At 39.9% G+C, this 12,501-nt stretch overlaps 1 protein-coding gene across 1 annotated transcript; it reads right to left on the bottom strand.

The window, feature by feature from the left end:
* Positions 1 to 7,558: 7,558 nt before the first annotated feature.
* Positions 7,559 to 10,946, bottom strand: LOC126398643 (bifunctional protein GlmU-like). The gene is made up of 3 exons (XM_050058142.1): positions 10,827 to 10,946; positions 8,976 to 9,167; positions 7,559 to 7,933 (listed from the first exon to the last, which is right to left on the bottom strand). Exons 1-3 carry the CDS (start codon positions 10,827 to 10,829, stop codon positions 7,694 to 7,696), a joined length of 435 nt encoding a protein of 144 aa, XP_049914099.1. The 5' UTR covers positions 10,830 to 10,946; the 3' UTR covers positions 7,559 to 7,693.
* Positions 10,947 to 12,501: the final 1,555 nt, after the last annotated feature.

Below are 12,501 nucleotides of genomic sequence, written 5' to 3'. Positions count from 1 at the left end.
CTCCTTTTTCTTATTTCTTTCCTTTTCATCGTCTACTGGTCTAAAAACCTGAAAATCTTGGCTGGCAGTGGAGCTAATCTTCATCCTTTAACTCTGAGTGCTTTTGACTGTAGGACTTAAACCTGTAAGTGAGTCTTCCACCTCTGAAGAGAAACTTTCTCCACTGAATGCGTTATTGTTGTTGGAAGCAGAGCTGTGTGAAGACCATTTGTGTTTCCAGCCATTCTGATTCAGTCTTTGACTCTGCGTATGGTTTTGTGTCTAAAAATGTTAAAAACAGCACAACGTCGGTGTAAAAACTCACTAAACTTGTGACAACTTCTGTCCACAGTGACAGAGGCAGCTGGGATGTTTTGATCTGTGTTATTCATCCGGCCCTCCGCCTCATGCTGCGACATTCAAACATTGCTGCGTGTCATTAGCCTGGGAGATCTTTGGCTGCCACATGAAAGACGGCTGATCAGCAGCGGCAGCTCCCCGGGGGGGCGGCTTCTTACATCCCTGCGCCGGAGGACGTGCATAGGCCTGCGACCGCCACCACGGCTTCTCTTGTTTCCTCCAAACAGGAGGCTGTTTAGCAGCCAACTTACAAATGACCTGGGTTGGCCTCGTTTGAAGTGAGGCAGAGAGGGGGCGGCCTACCAACGAGCAGAGCCTCTGCGCCGCTTACACGGCTCATTACTCACACAGATCATACGGACAAAAGGCGGCAGGGAGGAGAAGTAACTAATGAGGAAAAGAGCAGATACTAAACGGAGGAATTACGAGCCTCCTCATCAGCTTTTCTGCTCCTTGTCTGTCACTCAGAGACACTGAGGGGACATTCACCTGAGCAGAGCAGGAGGACATCTGCTGGACCTGTAGGGGCCAGGTAGTGCTAGGAAAACTAGTGTTCCTGCTAGTTTTGTAGCTTTGCCACACTCAAAGGTGCAGTGAAAAGCCATCTGATGTGATAATTGATTGAGTATGGGTACATTTTCGTGCATTCAAAGTATTGCACTCAGTTGTTCTGAAATTGTGACAGAAATAGTTGTGTAAAGAATGACGAGAGCACTGAAAGCATAAAGGTTGCTGAAAAAAAGGCAGAGTAATCTGCTCCATGTGGCTCAACCTTTGCTGCAAAGCAATGCAATGTCATCCAACAACGTCTGCGTTGGCTCAAATAGGTGCAACTACACCCTTTTTGTAAATGAAGGTCAGATCACATTACTTCTGGGTCCTACGAATATTTGCTCCATTTCGCATTAACTTCAATTTTAGCCAGTCTGATCCTGATATTAGGCTTTGACAGACCACTAAGAACAGCAAGGTCATGTGATGATAATTTTCTCTGAGAATTTGGGGGTATGAAGGTTTCAGACTCTCAGAATTTTCGAAGCTCCGTAATGTCAGTCTCCTGTAGATTGTCTGTGTACAGTTACGTGTACCCTGGTGGGGGTGATTTGTAAATTGCTTAATAAAGACTACATGTGGAGGCAGAGACAAAACACAATCACATGTACTTTAACGCCTGTTTGTCACTTAATTTGTGAACCCTGTTTGTGCTGATTCAGAATGCCACTGCTAAGGTTCTGACAAAAACTAGGAAATATGAACACATTACTCCCTTTCTAAAATTCTTACACTGGCTACCCGTCACTCAGAGAACTGATTTCAAAATCTTGCCATTTGTGTATAAATCACTCTGTGGCTCAGCACCTGAATATATCTGACATATATCTGCTTGCTGCAAGCTTTAAATCACTTTAACTTTTAACTTTCGCGGGAGCCTATCCCAGCTGACATTGGGCGAGAGGCAGGGTACACCCTGGACAGGTCACCAGACTATCGCAGGGCTGACACACAGAGACAGACAACCATTCACACCCGGAGTACCCGGAGAAAACCCACTTTGAATTACCCTGGTGTATGAAATGTGTTATACAAACAAAGCTGCCTTGCCTTAAAACACTTCTGGTCTCACTCCCTGGGGGTCAAAATATGTCACTTGGGCAGTGTGATGCCGGAGGCACCTTTAAGCATCTTAACCCTAACCAAGTACTTTTGTTGCCTAAACCTAACCACCAACCCCTTCTTAGTTATCGTGTGTTGACTCACGTGACTTACCGGGAACCCCATCAAGATGTAATGCAGTAGGCTACCCCCAGTGTCCAAAAACTGACAACACAGGTTAGAACCTTATTTCTCTTAGGGAATTAAACATGAAGGAGATAAAACTTGGTTCTGTGTAACAACCTGTGAACTTGTGTTTTAATATCAACTGCCTAAATTGGCAGCATCCAGCTTTTTCCAACAACTTTTAATGTTTGTTCATGTCAATGTACTAACAGGGACACAGTGAGCTGCAATGTGAACACAGCCTCAGTGGTCTTAAACACTGTGCAGAGATTAAAGTCAACTCTCTGTTGAGCAAGAGTCTCACAGTAAAATGTAATTGGTGTCTCACAGCAGGACGCCAACTGCAAGCGCTGTCGTGAAACATTAATAAACAACAAACATTACTTCGAACTTGTTATTCACAGATATTTCAAACAAGGACGACACATATTTTCTTCTGTGAAGATGTAACAAGTGTACATAAGCACGGGGAAAACAACACAGTGAATGTTTAATCATGCAACATGAAGATGCTATTAAAAGAAAGAGAAAAAGAATTGAGAATGATCTTTAGATCAAAAGATATATTTCAAATCCAGAACATCCGCTTTGGGCCGCTGCGTCGCCTTCCAATTTGTCAGCAACGAGAATTGAGCTGCTTTAGTTGGATGTGTAATTCTGCCTCCCAGGGGGCACTGGGACAGACCACCAACGCTTTTCGGCCACCATGCTGCTTCGACACAAGCAAAACAAAAGCACAAAGCTGCAGCGGGGACGCTTTGTAGCTTAGCTTTAATGTGGCGGCAGGCCGGCTGCCCCGCTGACCCGCTGCTTCGTCCTGCTGAAGACAACACAAGCACTGCACAGATCCGCAAAGTATCTCTGTGCTCGAAGGGTTTTCTGTCCTGACTGGGACCATACTGGTGGCTTTTGCATTTCTTTAGTTAATTGACAAACCAAACATTCTTCAAACTTCTGCTGGGTATTTTACAAACCATCCTTATAGTTCAAAATTGTTTTGTTTTTTTCCATACAGGCAGTATCAATTTGTGTAAAAGGAACCCTGAGCGGAAACACAGGCTAAAAATGAAGCAATGAAGCAGTTTGTGTTACCCACCAGCTAGCAAATCTCCAGCACTCTGTACTGCCCTCATATGGCGGTTCCTGCTGATATGGGGATGGCATCATTGTGGAAGTGTAGCGTCCAGCCTCTGGTGTCCCCCCAGGTTAACACTGTTAGCTCTATCAGCACTCTTGCCATTGTTAGCTTTAGCGCCTTGTGTTGGGAACTGCCCATTGGTTCGACTGCCCATTGGTTCGACAGCCCATTGGTTTGACAGCCCATTGGTTCGACAGCCCATNCGGCACACCATACGCCCGCCGCGAGCCGTTCAGCACCGCGGACAGTCGGACTAATGGGATGTCGAACCAATGGGCTGTCGAACCAATGACATGGACCCCTTGTGTTGCCGGTAACAGGTGTGCTGTCCTGTTTTACACATGAGACAGGAGACATTTGTTGTGTTTGTTAAGCACGTCGCTCTCTGTCTTTATTAACACAATTTATCTCTTCTTTTTTCCACTTAGTTTAAATGAACTGTTTCACAAACTTTGTCTTTCAGTTCACAATAATCCTTCATATTCACAGTTTCACACTTGAGTGTTTACATTAGCACACATAGGTCCATGAAGTCAGAATGGATCTAACCAGCTGCCTTGACACTGTAATTGAACCTGCTTTACTATTTTACTGCTTCATTAAACACATTAGAAAACATAAATGATCATACAGTAATTACAAAACACATCTGGTTATTCTAAATTACTGTAATATCATCACAACAGATGTACAGGTTTAACACTGACCTTTAACATGACCTGAATGAGCGACTAGAAACATTCAAATACCTTTCCCATTAATTCACTCATTTAATGGTAATATATATCATATTCACTTTAAAAATCTAGTACAAGTCAGGGAGCTTCAGTAGCAAAAAGGGGCAACAATGAAACTAAGATGGCCACCTTGTCACATTGTTTACAGGGGAGCTAGCAAAGTTTCTAACTTGACAAAAACTACTATTTTCCACATGGAGTTTCATCAAAATGAAACAAGGAAGTTTTAACAAGTCCTTGGGCAAGTTTTGTGATGATAAAACACACATTACTAACCTGTTTCACACAGGAAAAGTGGAAGACGTTAGACATGTTCGTTCAGCAGTTCGCTCTCGGCCTGAGAAACAGAAGCCTCCCATAGCGCCTACACCTAGTGCTCATCTGGGTGGATACTCCCCTGGTGTTGCAATTAAGCAACTGCACCTTCAAAAGACCTACTTAAAAACCATTGCAAAAACATGCTCACACGTGGCCTCTTGTCAAACAAATACCTAAAACAACTTTGCAACTGTGACCATACATTTGTAGGTGTCACATTAGTGTTCTTTATTTATTGAGTTAGCACCGAGCCACAGGCTCGGGCACCTCCATGTTGAGAACTGTGTGTAGACAATCCCGTCCCAGACTGAATCATAGATTTAGTTATTTTTTATTAAATATTTATTTGTATTGGAACAAGTGTGTAGCATACATAAATGCCACACACCACAGCATTTATAGCCAAAACTAATTTGCAATGCCAATCACTAGCTGGGCTTTGAGATACAAAAGACTCAGCAAAAAGGACACAAGTAACAGTGCAAAGTACAAACAGCAACAGAAATACAGACAGAACAATACAAGACACAAACTGCAATACGTAATTAGCACCATAGAAAAGGAAGCACCAAGTTAGTCTGACTGCATAACTGATTCCTCCTCAAACACTGTTTCAGTTTGAGTTAAAAGTGATCGAAATCAGTATCCAATTTGAGTTAAAGGTAAAGATAGGTAAAGAATTCTACATGTTAACTCCAGCTGTTCATCCAAATGAGGATTTACACAGGGGATCCTAACAGTTCCCACTGGCTGCTCCACAAATTACTGAGCCAGAACCTCTAAGTGGAACCAAAAGGTCACTGAGCACCTGGGGAGCCTGATTATGTAGGCATTTATAGATGAGTTTGAAAATGGCAAAATTGAAATGATCAAAACATATTTAGTTTATAAAGAACATGGCAACGATGTGCTCTTATTGGTTTCCTGTCCAAAATTTTAATTACTCAATTGTATGTCATCATAAGAGACTTAGTAATTGTAGATGCTGCTTGTGACCAAGAGGTTACACAGTAACTAAAATGTGAAAAAATGATATCATGCATTAAACTGTTTGCAGCGTGAAATGGGAGACAAATGGGAGGCTGAGGTATTTTACAGCTAAGACCTGTTCAATATGCTGTCGATTAATATTTAGATTTAACATATTAGTTCCTGTTGATGAGCGAGCCCTGGCAGAAAAGCAAGCTGACACTATTTTCTTATATGGTATGAATGTCACATTCGGCTCCTTTAAACGCCCACCGAAGAGATGAAAATATCAGAACTGTGTGGAGCGATGAGGAGACTGTAACTTTCCTCACTTTAATGCATTAAACAAATATCACAACACCAATACCAGCATCCAGACAAGACAATCATTATTTTGTTTCCTCTTGTCGTGAATATTTGAGACATGTATAGCTGCAGCCACATTCCGTTTGAGGCTTACACGACATGTCCCTACATATTCGAACAAACCCACCAACACAGCAGGTATTTGAACCATGCTACAAGGTGACATTGTTGTGAACAAATATGAGGCCAAATGTAACCATAACCCACTTTATTAATTTACTTTGTGTATTTAAAAACATCCTTCACCTTATAAGTAACAAGATATTAACACATCATAGCTAGCTAAAAGCTAACTTAGCATTTTCTTCAGGGCTTTTGTAACGAGGAGCAACGGGGGCTGATCGTGTAGGCATGGTGGGCATGTAGCTGGTGGACAGGTCACATTGAAGCTGAAGCTACACCTCCTTGGAAAATCCTGGCAAACATTGACTACATTATGTAACATCCTGATTTTTGTAGAAACTCCAGTAAAGTTCAGTCCAGTTTTCACCTGGAGACTCTCTGTTTGGTCAACCTAGGTGAAGACAAACTACAATTCTTGCATATCAAATTTTATTTAACCTTTATTTAACCAGAATATGTTTGATTGCAATTAAATATCTGTTTCTAGGAACACCATAAATCAATAAAAAAAAAAGCTGCACAGGACCCAAAACACCCCAGAAAGAAAAGAGAAATCCTGCTCACTGGTGTTCACTTAAGACTGTGTGTTAGTCCATCTCTCACTGGTTTGACTTTCCTCCCTGTCTGTGGTTCAAAACTTTAAGCCCATTGGTTCCTACCCAAAATACAGACCTTTAAAAACAGCTCACATATAGTTTGTTTGTTTATTCAGTCTCAGTAATTTTAGTTTTTATCAAACAAACAGGAGGAAATTTGTTGGGGACTATTTTTAGCAGTGGATTAATCCACATTTAGTGCTGTAGTGAGTATTTGGAGACAGTGTTTGTGTACAAATAAACTGACGTGTGTGTTCATGATAATGAAGGAACATGTCACCCAGGCAGGAATCGGTCAGCCTGAGGTCCAATTAAACTCCACAAACTGGATTCCATCAAAAGGCTGTTACCACTCCCCTCTCCCCTCCCACCGACCCGCCCGCCACACGGCAGAGACCTTCCTTTCTTCGCGGCGGTGGTGGCCATGACTGAGCCAAGGTCATGGCTAATCCGTAGAGGGGGGTTCTCGCTTTGTGTTGTCAGAACCAGGGGGGTCAGAGGCTCTGAAAGGCCGCGGCTCAGTTTAACATCTATTAGCAGAAAGCTGCAACCCCTGCAGAGCTGCTCCTATTGGCTGCTGTATGAGTGTGTGTGTGTGTGTGTGTGTGTGTGTGTGTGTGTGTGTGTGTGTGGGAGATGCACATTTTTATTCCTCTTGGATGTTGTATTGTTTTATCAATATTTCTACACAGCTAAAACATGCAACATCTTCATCTGTTGGTTTTGTTTAATGGCAATTTATTGCAATGTTCAAAAATGCTGACAAAATATGAGGAGCCGCATTACTCTGTGCAGTTCTACTATGAATATAAAGCTGTTCTGTAACACGTAAAATGACTCTTACAACATAAAAACAAGCTTCTTACAGTTTATTGCTAATCTATTGATAGTCACCACGTGGATGAAACCAGCGGCTGGTTTAGTTTGGCCCCATTGTCATGCCTCAGATGTTTCTGGGACTTTCCCAGATATATGTTCATTTAAATAACTATTCTAATAAAAAAAAAAAAAAAAAAAAAGAATAGGAATATTAATATTAATCTGTGCAGCAGGTTGGGATCCACAAACTACCAAACTTCACTGTCTAATGTAAGTAAAAGCAGCTCCACTGACAGCTGCTTGTGCATCGATTCACCAGTATTAACTGTCTAATAATGAAAAATATTTGCAGAATATAATTTGCAGTACAGTAGCTCAGTAAAGCCAGTTTATTTGTATATAAATCTACAATAGAGGCGTCATAAAATTATACACTGGATATAAATTATTAAAGTTTCACCTTTTTCAATATATAAGACAACCCTTGCTTTACTCCTTCATCTGTCAGATTATTGCTGTTGAATGACTAGCTCTGGGAAACCTGTCTGTTCGTCCATCTCCCTGGTGAACTGCAGGTCGACCGCCTCGCCGATGACCACCTCGGCTGTGGTAAACACCTCCAGGTCTCCCATCACGTGACCCCCAACCGTCCTGCCCTCCCCGTCCGACAGGCAGATGTGGACGTGGGCGTCTCGGTTGAGTGTGCCGACCAGGGAGACGATCTCGAACCTCCCGCTGAGGTGGATAACCTGAGGGGAAAAGTAAACACCATGAAACACAGACGCAGATACTGTAAAACCCTGGTTTATTTATAGTAACATAATATATAACTATTTATATATCTTGTAGAGACAAAAAAAATCATTATAGGAGTTTCTAAAATTAATAAATAAGCATTTTTACTAAGAGTTAAACTACCAACTAGTAATGTATAAAATATGATAGATCAAATTATCTACAGCTCCACCAGCTACAGGAGTAAAACTAATGTTATTATACTTATCATCCTCAGATAATATAGTGTACAGTTGCATTGCAATGAAAGGGGCCTTTCTGCTGCCTAATGAGTACTTTTACTCTTGATATTTTTTATTACTAATATTTTTATACTGTTAAGTTAATTTCCTAATTCAGTAATCATTAATTTAAATGATGAGACAAAGTATAAAATTTGGACCTATGCATATGAAATAAACCTCAAAAATAGACACCTTCAGCTATTTAAATGAAATAAAAATAAGAAAAAAACTGTTAAATTGTTAATATTTTCTGTGATTTACAATGACACAGGTAGACTTTAAATGAAACAGGCACAATAATGAGTAAATAGACTGTGTTATAGTTTTGTATCTTATAATTTTCTGCTTTATCTGTGTATAAATATTGAAATATTATTGTTTGTCAACCGTGAACCCTTAATAATCTTTAACCCTGAATATATTTTGAGAGATTTTTATTAAAGAGTTGAACATTTTTGGATGTGTGTGCCTTTTTTCTTGTAGTTTATATAGACTTGTAGACCTTTTCATTACTATTCTATTGGCAGGAATTATAGATTTGTCCGTATTCATTTCCTGTCAGCAAATGGGCTCATTTATAACATTTATGTTGTCAGTCCAGAAAAGGTGTATAGCTGAGTTTTGTAGAAAATAAAACCCGATACCATGCCTGCGGACATTTTAAAGGTGCTAACCAAAGACAACAATAAACACAGACAGTCTATAATAATTAACTGAAATGAAGCTGGACTCCAGAAAGTGAATCTCAGGCCTTCATGCTGCTGTCAGGTACCTCATTTGTATTTGTTGCCGTGGCGTTGGCCAGCCGGAGTGTTGCCTTTGTGACGCTGCCCACACAGGTGATGATGAACGGCGCTCTGAGTCGCCTCTCCTCCACAAATGCCTGCAGAGATCCCAACAGCTCCTGACCTGGACCCAACCGGACCGCATGGACCTGCAGGGACGACCCTCCACCTGATGAACTCTGGGAGAAAAAATACATTTAAGATTGTTAAGTTTTTCATATTTCTTTTCATTTCTCTTACTTTTTTTCTGTTGCTATTTACTATATTTTCTTTTATTTCTACCATTCACATAATTAAAAAAAGGAAGGTTCTCTGTTTATAATGTAAAATCAAATATTTAATAGGTTTATTTAGAAATGAAAAAAAGGTACAACAACTTTTAATTTTCATACTTTAAGTACATTTCACTGATCATACTTACAAACTTTTACTTAAGTAAGGTTTTGAATGCAGGACTTAAATGCCAGTGGGGTATTTTCACACTGCAGCTCTGTCTCCTAAATCCAAAATCAGGATCTTTCCCTAACCTAATCAATGTGCTTTTGCTGCATAAACCTAAGACAGGACTCTGGATGAAAACCTAAAACTCTGGTGTAAAGGTCCTGCACTTTGTATGCCTGCTATCCTCCTCAACCACCTCCTTGTGAAGCCTGCGCGGTACATGAATGTAGTGTTTCATTAGCTAAAAGAAACGTTGTCTCTGAACACAATGCAGGCGGCGATTATGGTGCCGGAAATCTGACAAAAATCTCTCTTTTTTTATTCTGTGTGTGTGTGTGTGTGTGTGTGTGTGTGTGTGTGTGTGTGTGTGAGGTCCATTCAGATCTCTAACTGGATCACTGTGTTTAACCAAACACCAGCGTGACCTCTGACCTCTCTGGAGGAGGCAGTCACGTGACCACACACTAATGGAGCTCACACTAATCTGCAAGTTTACAAAGAGCTTATAGAAAACAGCCAGAGAGGTGGAGCGGACATCACATCAGGCAACATTTATTTACGCCAACATGTTGATGCATCAGTGTATGAACTGTCCCCTTATTTGATTATTTAAAGGTCCAATTTGATTCAGTTTTTATGTTATTTTTTAAACCAGTTTTCCACTAAAATCTGTACAGAACTTGCACAAACCCATTAAAGAAAATAGTTGTTTACATACAAAAACATAGTGATGGTTATAAAGGTGAAGAACAGTCACACAGATATGAGAAAATGTTATGTTATATAGGTGACAGAAGAAGTTTTAGGCCTGTAGAGAGGCTGCACTTTCAGTAGGAACTCTGAAACTCAAGATAAGAGACTCAACCTCAGGTGTACTGATATCTTATTAATGGCCTGCAGTTAATGGCATAATTGAATTCATTTATGTGTCTTATTATCCAGCAATGTAGATGGATTTAATGGCTCATAAGACACAGGAGTAATTTAGTTTGAGTTTCCTTATTGTCAGTGTTGAGGATTGTCTGCAGCTCTCTAAGTCTGTAAAGATCTTAACCATGACAGACATCCAGTGATAAATTATACTTAGTCCCTATTTCCTCTGCTGGAGTTTGCTTCTAAGCAAACAGATTCTTCTTCATATCTGAAAGCACAAGTCTTGTTACGTATGTTTCTACAAACTACTACAGAAAGAGCACTCTGTGAGAATAAGTGTGGTGTAAAGATGAAAGCAGTTTGCAGTTTTTAGCTGTCTAAAGTCTGGACATCACAGGGAAACAATCCTGCAGTGAGTGCATTTGAACAGCTGGAGATCTGACATGTTGTTTCTGTTGATATGCTTTGGATTCATTTGAGTTCAGATGTTTAAAAAGGTTCAAAGTAATGAAGTGAGAACTCACCATTCTGCCCGAGTCTGAGGCTCCTTAGGGGACTAAACTCTGAGCACAAACACTTGAGTTGATCATTTACAGTCACACACATGTAAGACCCTCACACACAGTTTGAGTGAAACTGAGCATGCTCAGTAAACAGTACAGACTTCCTGCACTGAGTATTTTGTATTTCTGGTCTTTTACTGCCCCCTGCTGGTACTTTAGAGGAAAACAAGTTTGGGCACTCATGTTTGTAGCCTTCTGTGTTACATATTCAAATATTTGACAACAGATTTTGTTGTTGTTGTATTATGATTACAGCATACACTAGAAATAGTATATTACATGTACATGTATATTATCTTTTCTTTTTCCACAGTTGGAGTCAGAGACTCTTTAACCAAAGAAAATATTGTCTATATTGTGATGAGGTGGCAATTTTTCCCCCCATGGATCACAGGAAGAGTAGCTGTTGCCTCGGTAACAGCCAATGGGGATCCAAATATATAGGCCAGAAAAATAAATAATTAAATAAACATCAGTGGTGAAGTTAGGAAATGCAATCTGTTCTCCATAAATATTGATTATTATAATAAATAATGATCCTATGTAATAATAATAATGATAATAATAATTACAATAATTCTTAATTTTTTTTATTAATTTATCTGACTGTTCACTTATATTTTTGGTGTATTTAATCTCAGTGTGCAGTGTTTCAAAACCTCTATGATACCAGAAAAATAAGTCTGGTTGAGAAATATGAGGTCGCTTTATTTATTTATTATTGAAAGTGTATTTATTTGTTTGACAGAAACACAAAAAATCAAATATGGTGAGTCAAAAACATTGGAATCAGCCTTTAAAAACTCACATGTAATATATGTGTAACTACTGAGTGCATAAGGTAATTAACACTCCCCATTTTCATAAACAAAACCCAGGACTTTGCGTCTGTTACTTCTCTGTCTCCATGCATGAAACTTTATAGGTTCAACAAACTCTGTGAAGAACTTCTCAGTTTTCAACCCTAGATGGCGCTGTGGTTTGGAAAATGGATCCACTTGAAAATAGCCTGACATCACTCCCTGTTTCCAACATTGCTGCACACTTTTACTGGACACCTTTGCTCAAACAGACCGGAAGATCTGAAATGGATCAGTGAGTTTGTTGAGAATCCACAAAACCTGAAAGCATTTTATTCATCTGTTATAGTGGTGTGAGAGTCGGTATCAACACAGAGGGGATTAAGATGTCATCAGTGTCAGTAAAAGGTGAAACTAGAGGTTTGTAGGGATGATGCGCACACCTGTGAACTCAGTGTTTTACATCTTAAACATCGTCTTATGTTGTAAATTATACTTTCTTATAGATTCATGACCCTTTGACATTTAACCTTTAACTTTATTACAACTAACTGGCTGAAATGCCACAGTATCACCAACATTCTTCCATTGACACTCACTTATACACTCAGTAGCACTGCTCTATAGTCAGACTGGATGCATGCTGTAGCATTAAGATTTTCCTTCGGCCTAAACCCTGAGAAATGACAGATCAAAAGTACATGAGCTGCAAATACATAAGAGTATCATGATAGAGAAAATGGTCAAGAAGTTGGATTTTTGTCATTTGTAAAGAGTGACTTTAGACAAGACAAGACAAGCCAAAAAATCTAACACACTATACACTTCTGATGAGG

The sequence above is a fragment of the Epinephelus moara genome, chromosome 12 (assembly GCF_006386435.1).
Source record: "Epinephelus moara isolate mb chromosome 12, YSFRI_EMoa_1.0, whole genome shotgun sequence".
NCBI lineage: Eukaryota > Metazoa > Chordata > Actinopteri > Perciformes > Serranidae > Epinephelus > Epinephelus moara.
Note: the sequence above shows the minus strand (reverse complement) of the source record. Positions and strands in the feature narration are given on the sequence as shown.

Excerpts from the sequence above, each read along its gene's own strand:
- LOC126398643 (XM_050058142.1), bottom strand. Across the intron at positions 7,934-8,975 it reads CGGCAACAAATACAAATGAG|GTTATCCACCTCAGCGGGAG; the intron begins GTACCTGACAGC and ends TTTTCCCCTCAG.